At 51.7% G+C, this 15,562-nt stretch overlaps 1 protein-coding gene across 30 annotated transcripts in view; it reads right to left on the bottom strand.

Annotated features, from left to right (window-relative positions):
- PRR5L (proline rich 5 like) overlaps positions 1–15,562 on the bottom strand; it is a 73,917-nt gene that overhangs the window by 8,642 nt on the left and 49,713 nt on the right. For 26 of the 30 annotated variants that reach the window (XR_009249915.1, XM_058688657.1, XM_058688666.1 and 23 more), the window contains 3 exons: positions 10,966–11,057; positions 7,604–7,741; positions 2,622–2,748 (listed from right to left, as the gene is read on the bottom strand). Coding sequence is in view for 29 of the 30 variants with exons in the window: in XM_058688657.1 (XP_058544640.1) it covers positions 2,622–2,748; positions 7,604–7,741; positions 10,966–11,057 (357 nt within the window). In the remaining variant the exon portion in view is untranslated. The remainder of the gene's footprint in view (positions 1–2,621; positions 2,749–7,603; positions 7,742–10,965; positions 11,058–15,562) is intronic. The other 4 variants (XM_058688676.1, XM_058688677.1, XM_058688681.1 and 1 more) reach the window with 3 other exon arrangements.

Genomic DNA, 15,562 nt, shown 5'->3' with positions numbered 1-15,562 from the left:
CCTGGATGCCCCCCCTCCCCTTCCCCTTCCCCGCCCCACCTTTGCTCCCCTCACCACCACCCCCGCCCCCGCCCCAGCGGACCACGGCAAAGCCCTCCTGTGGCTTCACACTTCAGTTGGTGGTCTGCATGCTCCTCTCCTTCAGGCAGGATAAACGTCATGGTCTCCATGTTTTACTGAGGGGAAGACTGAGGCACAGAGAATCCTCACTTTATCTGGCAAAGGGGTGTCCTCAACGGGGAAGAGATCCATTGTAGCCATGTCAACTTTTTAGTATCCAGAGGTTTGGGGTGAAATGTCTGGCCCCGGAGTCCTGAGGAGCTAAGGAATGAGGGGGAAGGATCACCTCCTCAGCTGTCCCTCAGTAAAATCACAATGACCTTCTAGAAACTGACAGGGGCGGGGGAGGCTGGAGCATGTAGGATAAGTGGTAAAGTGCAAACAACCTGGGGCTTTCAAATCCCAGCTCCAACAGCCAAGTGACCTGAACCCTCAGCTGTAAAATGGGAACAATGGTGCCCACTCTGCGGTATGGTCTCCAGCCCACCCAGCATAATGCCCAGGATGTAGTCTGTGGCCTGTGCCTTCCCTGGCCACCAGCCACTTTGCAACTCTGACGGTATTTTGGTTTTTCAAATGCTCCAGCCCCTCCCCCTGCCCCTTTCACCACTCTCCCTACTCCAAAGGCCTCCCAAAGATCTTTCTCTCTCCCTGGGATAGCTCAGCAAACAGCGAAGGGAGACTACCTCAAATCCATCCTACAGGACTCAGCACAGGTATCACTTCCTTTGGGGAGCCTCCCCTGGTTCCCCCAGTCCAGGTGAAGTGCCCCTGCCCTGGGCCCTGTGGCCGATGTACTTCCCCCATTCAGAGAACTTGTTCACTAATGAGTCATGATGTACTGTCTGAGACCTCCTCACTGGACTGTGTGCACCACAGGGCAGAGATGGGTCGGTTTTACTCGTGGATATACCTGCAGCACCTCCTAAGGTACCAGGGGTAAGGTTGCAGTATACATTTGCTAAAATAATCATATCAAACAATCCATAAGAGTCATTTTCTTCCCCTTCTGTCCCTCCTGAGACAACGCCCCACACAAGGATTCTCCTTGGTATAAAAAAAAAAACAAAACCAAAAACCTCAGGCCTTTGCTTTATACTTTGACAAAAGGATGTATTATCCTAACTGGGAAGCCAAAGGTGTCCCCTCTTGGAGTAAGTACTCCCAGAGCAAACTTCCAAATCTGTCCCTGTTCCTGGCTCTAGGCCCAGCCAATGGCAAAGTCCCCGATGTGGCCCAGCTCACCTGATGGTGTCCTGACATCTACCCGGATCCTCCCGTCCCAAAGTGGGTGAGCTGGCAAGCCAGTGGGCTGAGCTGAAGTAAGAAGGTGGGCTCCAGGGAGGGCGTAGCAACGTGGCACCCCGCTCACGGCCAGAGAGGCAGGGGACGGTTTGCCCTCAGCCGCCATTGCTACTCTGGCTCGTGCCAGCCCCTGGGCGGAATGAGTGAGTGAGCAAGGGTGGAAGAGAGGGCGGGGGAAGGACTGGGCAGGCGGGCTGGGCCAGCACCCCAGTTGTGTGGTGGCTGTGGCTAAGCTGGTGTCTCCAGAGAAAACACACGAAGGGGCCAGGAAAACTGGCAGCCAGCCCTGCTTTGCTTGCAGTAGTGAGGCCCAAGAAGGGGTAGGAGCCAGGCTGGAGGCTGTTCCTCTGCCCTTTTCTTTGACGCTCGGCTGCAATTCCATTAAAGCAAGGAGAGGAGGCAAAAGATTCCCAGTTCAGGGAATCACTTTTCACCTCTGCAGCTCTGTATGGGCACCAGTCAGCCCCGCCTTGGGGTGCAACTGCCTGTCGTCCATCCACTAAGTATTTTTTGAGTGCCTACTATCACCAACCACCATTAAAGTCACTGGGGATAGAAAAATTCCTGCCTTTGGGGGACTTTCATTTCAAAGAGTGACAGGAATGTGTCTTATGATAAGCCTGTTATACGGCTATTTCCCCATCTGGACCGTGGTTTCACAGAGAGAAGGAACAGATCCCGTTCACCTCGAGATTCTCCAGGGGGCCAAATGCAGAGCCTGACGCTAATGCTAGCCTTACAGCCACCAACAGGATTTGTCCCCCAGTCCAGGAGCCCCTTTCCTTGGCATGTGGGCCCTGGCAGTACCTACAGACAAGGAGGGGGTGACAGCAGCTCAATTTCATCTGTCCCTAGCCGCACATAAAATGAGTTGGCTTCACATTTCAAGCTGCTTTCAAGGGAAAATCCATCACGGGTGGTTTCTGCACTCGAGTGTGTGGGGCGTGTAATAAGGCATAGTTTCTGGTGATCAGATACAGGAAAAGTATTGCAGGCCCACAGAGAAGATCAAAGCCACTGATCAAAGATGCGGATCAGACAAGCAACACCACAGAGGCACAGTCCCTGGGGAGGCATCGTCAGGCGGGGAGGGTTACGGCCACACAGGCCAGCAGGACACAGGAGTGATTACCAGGCACAGATTTGCACGGACCCACATCAGAAGCCAAGGGCTTGGACATAATCCAGGCTCAGGAAAACAGAGCTGGTAGCATTATCACCAAAGCACCCGGCAGCCCGAGAGCCTTGACCCTTACCCAACATAAACGCGGGACCCGAGACACCGCGGTCCTCACTGATGCCGAGGAACGGAGACACCACTTGCTTCACCAGTTCCTCCAGCTGCAAATAACCCTCACTTGGGCCTGTGGGCTCGTGAACACTCTGGAAATAAACATCCAAGAGAGACAAGGGTCAGTCAAAAGTTGCCAGGGCCAGCTGGCACTCAGCCACCAAGTCCTGATTGCCTTCCTACTACATTCAAAGTGGTGACACCAGCAGGCGGCATCGCTGTGGCTGGAATGAAGGAAACTGAGGCTTAAAGCCCGAGTCACTTGCCATGGGTCACAGGGATCAGAACTGTCCAGGGCAGGTGGGACTGCCCACTTTGGTCCCAACCATGTAATCCCACCCCATTGCCACAATGCAGGCACTTTACACGGACCAAAGCAGAGGCCTCTCAACAACGCAAGGAGCCAGGGACCCTCCTTCATCGTCCACCTTCTACAGATGAGGAAGTAACACCCAGAGAGCTCAAGTAACTTTCCCAGGAACACTCAGCTGGTGAGTGGCAAAAACCTGGGACTGGAATGCCGGCTGTCTGGCTCTGAACCCATCTTACTGCCACTTGTTAAGGAGGTTAGAAAAGAAAGGGGGACAGAATATGGAAAAATCCAGAACAGTAGAAGAAAGGGAGAGTCACTGTGGAGCCAGACAGATGTTAGGCACCAAGATGAAGAAGAGTTAGTTCAAAAGCCCAACAGGACAGGAGTCCTCAGGGCTAAGCCTGAACCAACACCAACTAAAACACATGACAATGGTCAAAACCAAAAAGGAGACAAAACATGACGAAGGTTCTCTGGAAGACCAGTAGACTCCTAGGGAATCCAATATCTTGCTGGAAAGGGCTCGAAGCCTTGCTCTGTGTTGAGGGACTGCGGAAAGGCAGAGAGAAAAGGCTCCATGGGGGCTCCCCTCGGCCCAAGAGGACGTCCCACCAAATTCTCAAATTGGAATTGATGTTACAATCACCTTTACCTAAAAAGTAAAAACTCCTCACTGCGCTGGAGTTTTCAGGGATTAGAGGAAAAGATGGTGGAGGGGTGAAGCGGGAAGGGCCCATCCCACAGGTGGGGGAGGCCTGGGTGGGGTGAAGGCTCCCCTGCACACAGGCTGACTTGGCCCCTTGTCAGCTCCCCCCACCACGGAGACAGGGATGGCTGGGGGCAGTGACAGGGAAGGAGTGGCTTAAGGAAACACAAAGGAGGTTGCGGAAGTGGGCTGTGGGGACAGAAGACTTGGAGGCTGGGGCTGGGAAGGGGTGGGAAGGGAGGAGATGCAGAATAAACACGAGTGGGCCTCAGACTCCCTAGCACTGGCAGGGGACAGGGGACAGGGGACGGTGGGAAGAAGGCAGGATGTTTCTCATGCCCCCCGGGCTCTAATACCCCTCAGCGTGGGCCGAAGTCACGGAAGCAAAGGGGGAAAGCACAGGGCCTGCTTCACTGGGGAATGAAATCCTCAAGGCCACAGAGGGGAGAGCGGAGCCTTGTTAATGCTCCCCGGGAACCACCCAGGCCTCAAGAGTGTAGCAGTTTCAGCCCCAAAACCACCTCGACTGGTGTTCAGAGCTGAGGAGACTTTTTTCTTTTTCATTTTTTTCCTCCTTGTTATTTCTCAGGGATATTTCTCTGAGATATTTCTCTGTTATTTCTCTGCCTTCTCCTCCCCCGCCCCCCACCCAAGTGTTTCCCCCACTACGATTAATAAACGCTAAACAGAGAGGGGCAACAGAGAAAGGAGAGGAGGCAAGAGGTGGGAAGAAAATGGGTAACAAGTGCATGGTTTGGAGCTGGATGGTTTTCTCCCAGGGTAGCTGCTGGACAGCCTGGCTTGCACACAGCCCTCAGCCTGGCCGCCGGACTGCTATGTATTTGCAAGGCCCAGTGCAAAATGAAAATGTGGGGGTCCGTTACTGAAAAATTATTAAGAATTTCAAGATGGCAGTGGGAGAGAATTAAACCAAGCACAGGGCCCCGCTTGGCATGGGACCCTGGGTGACTGCACGGGTACCCCTCAGAAGGCACTGTTCTAGGATGATCTCAGAACCTGTCTGTACCTGCCAGGAGGAACCAGATCTCTATAGTGGTCAAGACCGCTGGTTCAGCCTCTCCCTGGGGTAGCTTGGGAGCATATAGCCCATAGCAGGTAAGTTGGAGCCCCTTGCGTATTTTGGGGAGGGAGAGGTTTGTTCAGTGACATTTTGGAAGAGCACTGGAAAAGGAGAGAAGGCCTGAGAAATGGCTCTTTTCTCTGTACGAGTCAGGCAGGGAAAAGCCAGCCCCAGATCTCATGGCACTGGGGAAAGTGGGGGTCTGGGGAGAGAAGGGAGCAATTCTAACTACTGGGACCCAAATTTCCTGCAGTTGGAATGATCCCAGGGCACGGCAACCTGCAAGCTGCATTCAGACCCAGCAGCTGCCATCCTGCTATTCAAGACGACAGACCTGGACTGGCCAAAGATCCCGATTCGTCACTGTCACATTCCCAGCCCTGGGCTTTATAGCTCCCGGGGTGAGGAAGAACGTGGGCCAGAACTAGTCCCACGAGACCCTTGGGGGAAATAATGCCAAATGCCCAGCATTAAAGGGGACCATCTTAGAAGCTTATGTAGCATCTCCCAGGACCCTGGGGGGACTGCTGGGGGGCAGGCAGTTGTAGCTGGGCACGGCTCGGTGGGCAGGTAGCAAGAGCTGAGGACTGGATGACAGATCCAGATCTTACAGATTAGGATGTGACCTTAAGCTGGTTGGCCAACTCTCTGAGTCTCCACCTCATCTGTGAAAACAGGGACTGTTTCCTCGCCCAACTTCCCAGACCTCTGTCACGACCATGGAGTTTCTCCGACTGTACTTCTGTCCACCAAGAGACAAATCCCAACTACGTGATGGTCACTGTCAGGGGATTTGAGGCCAGAGACCTGGGGTCAGTCCTACTCAGGCTCTTTCTGGCTGTGCCATCACTTGCAGAATGGGTGTTTCGTTCACCCTTCCCCGGGCCTGCTATGTGCTGAAGGAACAAGAGGGAGGAGCAAACATACAGACCTGCCTTGGCCTGAAGGGGACCGTGGACCCTGGAAGACTCTGCTGTGTAGGGAGACACAAAGGGGGTGCCAGTGTGGCCGCAGTTTCCAGGTGAGACTGGGGAGGTGGGAGGACCGGAGGCCAGGGTACAGACTGGGCTGCTCTCCTAAGATCCCACCGGGAACCCCACAGACAGCGGTGTGGACTGGGGGCCAGGATGGATGAAGGAAGCATCTCCCAGGCAAGCAGGCTAACCCCTATGGGGCTTCGGGGGGATGACGACAGCTTTCTCATGTGATTCTTGGGTTGTCCAATGTGGGAACGTGGTGGGCGTTTCTCATTAGTACAGAGACAGTCCTTTTTGGTCTACTGTCAGCAGGTGGGGACCCCCACCCCAGTTCTCCCTCCAAAAGAACAAACAGCAACAACAACAAAGGACACCTGTCATCCCTAAAATATTATAAATGGAAGTAAGAGGGGGAAAGCCCAACTCCTCTTTCCCAATTATCCTATCCGAACCCTAAAGGGCTCATTTTCTAGACTTTTTCCGTGGGATGCAAGCTCTGCTTTATGCATCCCAGACATGAGCCCACACACACACTTTCTGACCCCCACGCCTTCTCCTTCCCTGCCATAAACATGACTGAGCTGGCTTTCCAGACATTTAAGCGCCCCCTCGTCCTATTAGGCAGCTCTTGCTCCTCTGACTTCAGGAAAGGGGGAGAATGCCCAGAAGGACGGCCTAGCTTAGACAGCCAGAAGGCAACAGCAGCTAGGGGAGGGGGAGACCAGGGCCCCAAGCCTGCTGTTCTACCCCTGCCAAGAGGGCAGCGGGGTCACCACCAGCCTGACCAAGGATGGAACCGGCCGCCCTGGGGAACGGCTCAGACCTGATGCTGTGGCAGCTGAACTTGGTACAGAGGTGGAGGCATAGTTGCCATCTTCTGGGGCTATCCCTGGGCTGCAGCTCTGTTTCTTGGGAATTATGCACCCCCGTCCATCGGATCGGGCTCCCTGACGCCATGTTTATGGTACTCGACCCAAGGTCATGGCTGACTGGCAAAGGGGAGTCGTGTAGCCAGAGCTAGACAAATCCAATTCTTTCCCCTGAGTGTACATAGCTCAGAATCTTACTACCTCTTGCTGAGGGAGCTTGGACAAACACACACTTCCTGGGTTTCCATTTCTTCATCTGTAAAATGGGAATAACAACACTGTCCGCCTCATAAGGTGGTCGTTTGGATTATCTGATTCAGAAATCAGCCAGTAGAATTAGCTCATCTTCCCACTGTTGATTCAGAACTGGGATTAAGAGACAACCATCTGGGTCAGCTCTTGGTGGAAACACGGGAGTTGTGTGGGGGATGCCACGTTTGGTCAGGTGCAAACCAAAGCACTGAATACAATTCTGCAGAAGGAGGGAGAAAGGGAGAGACACCAAGTCCACGAGGCACCAGGCAGGGCCAGGAGAGGTAGCAGCAGAGAGAAACAAGGCAAGACTGGTAAGTGGTGAAAGGCTGGCAGCTTTGGGGCCTGATGTGGTCTCACTTCTGGCTGTAGTCTCTTAGGGTGCCCACCTGCCCGGGAACCCTCTAGGGAGTTCCTGGTCTGGCTTCAGCTAGGCTAAAGCAGGCTCTTGTGGTCGCGTGTGATTTATGGATCACTGACATGCAGGAGAGGGGGGAAGGTGCTTCCTGAATGACAAGACCTGCTTCTCTGGCCCCCACTGGGATCCCAGCATGGAGCACGGTGCCAGGGGCCTCACAGGCGCTCAGTGGAGGTACAGCAAGGGAACAAATGCGCTAAGGCACGGGAACAGCTACACTGAAGAATACGAGCTAAGCTAAGACGTTCAAGTCGTTTGGTCCCTCCGCCGTCCCACAGGGTCTCTTCCTCCCTTGGCCAGGTGGCCACATCTCCACCAGGGCCTCACCCACCTGCAGGACGAGCAACATCTGGACAATGGATGAGGGCGGCTGGGACCGGGCCAGCAGCAAGTCGCCCGGCTTCACCTTCAGCAGGACCAGGTCGCGGAAGCCCAGCAGAGAGATCTGGCGGATGGTCAGCTCCTGGCCCTGGAGAGGAGAGAGGGGGCAGGGCTGGGAGGTGAGAGCCTGCAGAATATGCCACTAACCACGGGGGTTCCAGGACAACCAGTGTGTACAGAGCACCACGATGGGCCGGGATGAGGTGTTTGCAGACCTGGGTGGGGGGAAGACTGCTAAAAAGTCGAAGATTTGGCCCCTTCCTCCCCGCCGTCCTTCCAAATGAAAACTTCATTTAAGATTAAGGTGTGACTCAGAGGTGCCTCGTGGCTCAGTCGGTTAAGCGTCTGACTTCAGCTCAGGTCATGATCTCACAGTTTGTGCGTTGGAGCCCCGTGCTGGGCTCTGTGCTGACGGCTCGGAGCCTGGAGCCTGCTTCCGATTTTGTGTCTCCCTCTCTCTCTGCCCTTCCCCAACTTGTGCTCTCTCTCTCTCTCTCTCTCTCAAAAATAAATAAAACATTAAAGGAAAAAAAGATAAGGTGTGACTCACTCAATCCGCCTAAGTGACCCAAGATGGTACAAGATACATGGGGGCTATACTGTCATGGGGGGCAAGGGGCATTCAGGAAGGAGGAAGAAAGGAAGATGGGGGGAAGGGAGAGAAAAGATCAACATTAGCCCTGCCCCCACCTTCAAGGCTGCTTCCTCAACTTTGCTTAATATGTGAGCACCTGGCGCATGACAGGCAAAGAAGGAAAAACACAGGGACTCGTTTTGACCATGCAGGGTGCAGGCGGAGGATGAACATAACTAATAATCCTAAGAGCTGATACTACCCAAGCTCCATGTGCAAGCCATGACTCTAAATATTTTAGATGGAAGTAACACGTTTAGTCGCCACCCTTTCGGATAGGTACTATTACAAAACCTACCCCGCAGATGAAAACCCTGAAGGACAGGGTTATGGTACTATATCCAGGGAAGAGCTGGATCTCAAACATTAACCGGTTGATTTTAGAGCTGCCAAAGTTTCCCAAAAGAGAAAGGAGGGCCTCTTTCCTAGACTCTCCTTTGCACATGTATATACAGCACACACCAAAGATGGGTTGCTCGTGGGAGAGCCAAAGATATCATCAAGGCACCTGCCAAACAGGATGTAGCTTTTCATCCCACAAGTCTGCCAAGGCTTAAGGAAGTTTTACATTTCCCGTTAACTCCTTAGGGTTGCCATCCCCGCACCCCCCCCCTCCCTCCACCAAGAGATGCACACAACCACCACCAGTGCCTTCCAGGCTCGGGTCAACCACCCCCCCTCCCTGATTGCCTTCCCCACCACCTTAAGGTGCCACGGTTGCTACTTTTTGCCCCACACGCCAGCACTCGACACTGACCGCCTGTCTCTTAGGTCTCTGCCCTCGCTTCCCCTCCAGGGTTCCTTTCCCCTTATGAGGTAGGAAGATGAAGGCAAGCTTCCACACCCTTGAACCCAGTAGGTATTCAAAACCACACTGTCCAATGAGGAAGTAGGTGTCAGACACCCATCCAGGCAGGGGGCTCTAAGAAGGATCTAGCCGGACAAACAGACACCTCGGTGTGTTACCACCAGTAGCGAGAACCGCTAACTCAGGACTTCCCGCGGTGGGGTGTCTGGAACAGCAGCGGCAGCAACGGCACTTGGGAAACCGTGTGTGGCGAAGCGGATGGACGGGCAGCATCACCTGTCACCGGAGCTTCCGATTCTTCGAGAGAAGCAGGACAGTAACGTCCTCAGACCCTCACAGCTGGGCTCCCGCTTGGATGTATGTGAGGGCCCTTCTTAGCCATCTGACGATTGTCCCAGGGCCATGCTCACTCAGATGCCACACTTCCATTCTAAACCCATCTGGATACACCCACCCCTTGAAATTCTATGCCCACCAGGTCCCAAGAGAGAGACCCGGGTCTATACACCCCCGCCAACAGGATGCCAAATAAAACAGAGGATGTCCAGTAGAATGTGAATCATTTTTTAGTAGAAGTACGTCCCAAATGTTGCATTATTCATTGTTTATCTGAAATTCAAATTTAACTCAGCATCCTGTCATTTTATTTTCTAAATCTGGGAATCCTACCCCTAGGTCTGTCTTCTTAGGATCCAGTGCTGGCCTAGTGACTATCACAGGGTACGGGGGCTGAACTGTCTACATAAATGCTGCAAACCCCCTCACGGGGGTAAAGGATGGACCCGAGGATAAAGGAAGGGATCAAAAGAGCAGTGAGCTGTGCAGGCCAGAGGCTTCTACTAAAAATTGTTAGGGGCAGGCCAGAAATGGAAAGGAACTCTGTAGGCATAACTTCCCAATGTTTAAATACTGATACATATTTAAAAGAATTCCAAGCTCCCATAAAATACCATTCAGAGCAAACAAAGCATGTGGGCCCTTAGGTCTGGTACCAGGGTCATTCCTACCACTGTTAATGGCTCAGCTGCTATGCCCCACACCCACACTTCCCCAAAGCCAGGTGAGATAGGAGCCTTAAGCCCAGGGGCGGGGTGGGGGGGGCAGTGTTAATGCAGGACGGAGAGGTGAGTCTGGGAGAGGAACATCGATTGGTACACCTGCCTTCGGGGGCATCTACTCTGCACTGGCAATGCCTCGTCCTGCTATTAGACTCTGCGGAAAGATGGAAGGAAATCACCTCAAGTGTTAGGAGAAGCCCAGGTCACACAATAATACCAAAGAGATGCTACTCACTGCTCACACAAAATTCCACATTTTGCAGATGAAACCGAGCTATGCTCAGAGAAGTGAAATGAGTTTGCCCAGGACCAACTACTGATTCTCAGTCTAGTGTTCTTTCTGCTACATCATGTGGCTACTTGTCTTCGGGAATCCCTTACAGAGGGCAAGAAACATTATTCCTTTCCCACAGTTTGGTACAACAGGAACCCTGCCTTAAAATTGTGCTTCAAAGAAAGGGAGGGGGGAACAAAGAAAGAAAGGGACAGAAAAGAAAACAGTCTCCCTACCCCATCTCTGCTTCTGAAAAGCTGGAAGAAACAAACCACTCCGAGAACATACAAGGCATATTCAAAACCAAGAGGGTGAGGAGAGCCTACAAATTGCTAGTTACGCAGGCGCTCTCTCTTTGCCGGAGGTCAGATGCTAAACACAGACCAGAGAGCCCTTCAAAGAGCCCCGAGGTCCTTAGCCGACTCAGGCACCCAACGTCCTGCCTCTCCCCAGTTCACCAGGAGGCCGGAGCTGGCAAAGGCCAAGGAATGAGACAAGAGTGCTGAGGCTGGCAGGAGGTCGTTCCTCCGAGACTGACCTGAACTGGATAAAATATTGCCTGCAGGGTGGGGAGAGTCTCAGTGAAGAAGTGGTCCCACACTTCAGCCAGAACCTCAATGCGATTTTCACCTACACGAGGGCGAGAAGATGGGAGGGGAGAAAGAAAGAAAAAGAATTTGTCATTACTTGCAGGAGAGGCTAGAGACTGCTCCGTATCAAAGGGAGCATGGGGGCAGGTAACTCATGACCTACATTTCATCTAGGAGGCATTGCTACAAGTAAATGTGGGAATGAGTGGAAAGGCTTAACCGAAAAGAGGCAAATATGTCTTCTATCCCCCAATCCAGGAAAGGGAGCTGAAGTCTGGAAATCACAGAACAGTTGCTGCTGTGGTGAGAATGGTAACAACATTCTCAGGCACTGTACTAAACTTCTCGTCTACATTTCATGAATAAACTATTCCCTCACTTTACAGGCTCAGAGAGACAGGCCAGGTGTCTAGCCTAACATCACACGGCTAGAAGGCAGAGCTGGGATTCCAGAATCCATGCCCTTGACCAACATTATCTGGGACGATCACGTGCACAATTATATATTGTTTTGATTTTCTAATCACTACGACACTGGGTTTTTATTCTGGATTTGAGCTGTTGGGACAAGGAGGTGAAAAGAAGGGCCTGGAAACTGTCACTTCCACCCACTGGTTTGCAATAACCAGCGGGGGGAGGGAGGCAGCATATCACCTGCAGAACTCAGGCCCCGCCTCCTGATGCTATACTTACGCTCACCCCTGGGATCCTGAGCCATTGGTCAGGCACCGCTCCCAGGCTGGGTGTACATGGGTCACCCAATGCCACCAGAAGGCTGTGCCAGGAACCCCGCACCTGCAGGAAAGGCCGGCACTGGCAGAGAGGAGCCTGCACGGTGGCTGCTTTTTAATGACCTAGATAACAGAGCTGATTGGGCACCGTCTTTGCTCATCTGAGGCCGAGAAACTGGGTCGGCCAAGATTAGACACTGAAAGATGCGTTTGGCAAAACACTGCCAGTTCCACTGAACAGATCTTGAAAGATTCATTTAGCCTCTTCCGCCTATTAATTTAATGGACAATAAAAGCAGTGGCTGGGAGAGAGAACAGAACAAGGGCAGAACCAGCAGCTAGTGGGGCCAAAGATGCGTGGGTTTTTGAAAGCTTGGAGAGACACACGCTAGGGGAAAACGCAAATCCATAGTCCCCTGTAATTTGCCTCACAAAGTGCTAATTACACGTTGTTGGAATCACTGATTGACTTCTCTGTCTCCTCTCCTAGAATGGGATGGGCGTCTGGGTCCCGTCTGTCCTGCTCCACCATTATGATTTCTAGTGCCTGGCATGTTGCCAGATCAATAAATTACTTTTTAGAGATCTTTGAGTGAATGAATCACAAGTATCAAGGGTACAGGCTTTCGCAGATGCTGCGGCTGGTGAGTGAAGGGGGTTAACATTTAGCCCCAACATAGGACAGGACACAACAGGACTTAATAATTAGCTCCAACATTTTCCTTTGCTCTTAGATCAAGGAAACATCTGCAATACGGGCAATCTGGAGGGGACAGTCTGTTTCCTTCTTCCGCATCCTCACCCTCCTTCTCTATTCCCCTAAGTATGTGGATTTTATTTCAGCCCCTCAGGCTCACCATGCTCTGCACACCACAGGGCATTTGCATGCGCTAGTCCCTTTGCCTAGACTATTCTTTACCCCTCTTTCTGCCTCACCTACATCTGCCTATTCGTTTAGTTTCAGCTCCAGCATCACTTCTATAGCAAAGTCTCACCCATGGGTCAAACCTCCCTCCTACAGACTGTATTCTTTTTTTTTTTTTTTAATCTTTTAAATTTTTATTTATTTTTGAGAGAGAGACAGAGCAGGAACAGGGGAAGGGCAGAGAGAAAGGGAGACAGAGAATCCCAGCAGGCTCCAGGCTCTGAGCCCGATGCGGGGCTCGAACCCACGAACCGCGAGATCGTGACCTGAGCCAAAGCCGGACGTCCAACCGAGTCACCCAGGTGCCCCAGACTGTATTCTTAGTACCTGCTGCAGTTACAGTGTTATATTTCATAATGATTTGATTAATCTCTCTCTTCACCACTGGGTTATGAGCTAATCCACGAGGGCCTGGAATCCTAGGATGGCTTTGTTCACCACCGTGTCCCCAGCACCTAGCAAAGTGCCTGGTAGATGGCTGATAATCAACCAATGTCTGAACGAACCAATCTTTTCAAATGTAGGCTATGCTAGTTCGTGGCAGGGAGGAGTCGGGGAGCTCAAAAGGAACATCTGACATGTTAAGCCATCCTGGTACCCAAAACCAAGGTGAACCCAACACCCGGGGAACGTACTGCACAGGAGAAAAGGCTATATTCCAGCTGCTTTATTGACGGCCTGTATCCTAAGCCTTCCATTACAAAGCCCAGCAGAGGCCTTCCCGACACGAAGGAAGGGCAGGAGAATCCTGCAGATCCGTGCCGGTGCCCGCTTATTCCCCTCCACCGCCAGGACGGAGAGCTCGTCAGCACATGAGGTAATCTTTCAACCCAGCAGCAGAAAGGCACCTCTCCTGGGAACCCGGGTCTAATTGCTGGCTTCGAACTTCACAGAGTAATGGAGGTTTTGGAAAGTGTTCAGAGAAGAATGTCCGACTGACACAGGCTAACAAAACAGGGTGACCCCGGGGAAGAAAGAGTTTCAGGGAGGTGACTTCACCTCCAGAAACAGCCCCTAAGGACTTAGCTCCCTGCAAAGATGAAGGGGGCTGCACAGAGGCTTCTAGACAACCACCCTATAAAAACTGTCCTCTAAATGTGCCACAGGAGTTTAGATCACCGGAAGCCCATAGAAGGGGAATCAGGGACTCCTTACGGTCAAGGCCACGAAAGCTCTGGGAAAGATTCCTGGAAGAAACACGGCAGATCCTGCCCACAAAAGATCAACACAAGGATAAGAGCTGCCTCTGTCCTTTCTGCGGCCATAAGGGACACATGTACAATGTGTCCATAAAACAATTAGGTCAACAGAGTACAGTCTGTTCAGTGATAGGATGGATCCTATAGCAAGGGAATCCTTTCTGTCAAATAAAATCTTTCGTGGGGTTGTAATACATGAAATAAAAAAGTGGAGAAGTTCTGGCTGAAGACAGGAAAGGCCCTTCAAGGTTCTCCACCTCTTTCACCGTGCAGAGGTGACATGCAGACCTCACGGCCAGCACGGACCCGGGGAGAACCCCCGCCCTGGTGCCCCATGGCGTGCTTTAGGGCAGAGGCAGAGAACCTCAGATGACCTTCATTTACCCCATTCAGCACCATTTCTGAGCCTTCACTCCAAATGTATCCGTGTCAAGCGTCACTGGAATAAGAGACATCGACTCTTCCCTGAAAACACTTACAGACCTGGTTTTGCTCGGTATCTTTTCCATGAAGCTGGTTTCCCACACTTGCAGGAGCATGTAGTAACCCCTCAGGTGACTTACAGACAAATAATGTGGCCAGAGACCACGCTTCCCTTCCCCCCCTTTACTAGGCAGCCACCTTCCATACTTGTGTACTGGCCCGGCTGTTAAATGCAAAAGGGGCACAAAATCCCTGTCAAAGCCACTCACTTAAAACTAAGGCCCTGGGCTAGTGGGTGTTTATAAGGTTGAAAAAGCCTGAATACAGCTATATGGAAGGAAAACAAGGCTACAAGTTCAGTCAGCTGTCACATATATGGAAGTTAATTTCTAATCTCTATTCTTCCAAAGGTCTGCTGAGCACTTACTGTGGGCCAAGCACCAGAACTTTCCGGTGTCAGCTTCTCATCTGTCTCCTACTTTGTCTTCCCAGGGGACACTTCATGGAACAAGAATCTCTTTCCCAGGGAATGGAGGTGAAAAAAAAAGGGATGCTCTATGGCCTGATATGTCTGGGACTAGTAGTAAATTTGACCTACAGATAGAGGTCTTTAGGCTAAAGTACCAAAAAAAAAAAAAAAAAAAAAAAAAGGAAGAAGAAACCAGTTTGTGGACCCACGGCATGACAAGTATGCTGCTACGCCAGGTACACTCCTTATACTCCTTATAACCTCTAGCCCATTTGGTCATTTTAAAAATGATAAAAAACCGGGGCGCCTGGGTGGCTCAGTCAGTTAAGCATCTGACTCTTGATTTCGACTCAGGTCATGATCTCACGGTTCATGAGTTCAAGCCCTGCACTGGGCTCTGCGCTGAGCATAGTGCCTGCTTGGGATTCTCTTTCTCTCTCTATTTCTCTCTCTCTCTCAAAATAAACTTAAAAAATTTTAATAAAAAATTTTCAAAAATAAATAATCAGTAAAAACCAAGGCTCAAAGGAACTAGAAACTTGGCAAAAGTCACCGAAGAAGTAGGTGACAGAAGCTAAGGTCAGAATCTACCTTGGAGACAGCTGAGAGGTAGCCCTTGATAGAGTCCCGGGGTTGGCCACTTCTTGCCTTGGTCCCATCTCCCATCTCCATTCGGTGCCTTTCTATTCTGTCTGCTGGGTTCTAAAATCTTTTAAGGCCAGGAATCTTCCATTGCCTATCAAACCATACCCCATTCAGCAGGGGCCTGTTTAGCCTAATGCCCCCCAAACAGGTAGG

The sequence above is a fragment of the Neofelis nebulosa genome, chromosome 10 (assembly GCF_028018385.1).
Source record: "Neofelis nebulosa isolate mNeoNeb1 chromosome 10, mNeoNeb1.pri, whole genome shotgun sequence".
NCBI classification, from domain to species: Eukaryota; Metazoa; Chordata; class Mammalia; order Carnivora; family Felidae; genus Neofelis; species Neofelis nebulosa.
The sequence above is the reverse complement of the archived record's forward strand: the minus strand, read 5'-3'. Positions and strand labels throughout refer to the sequence as shown.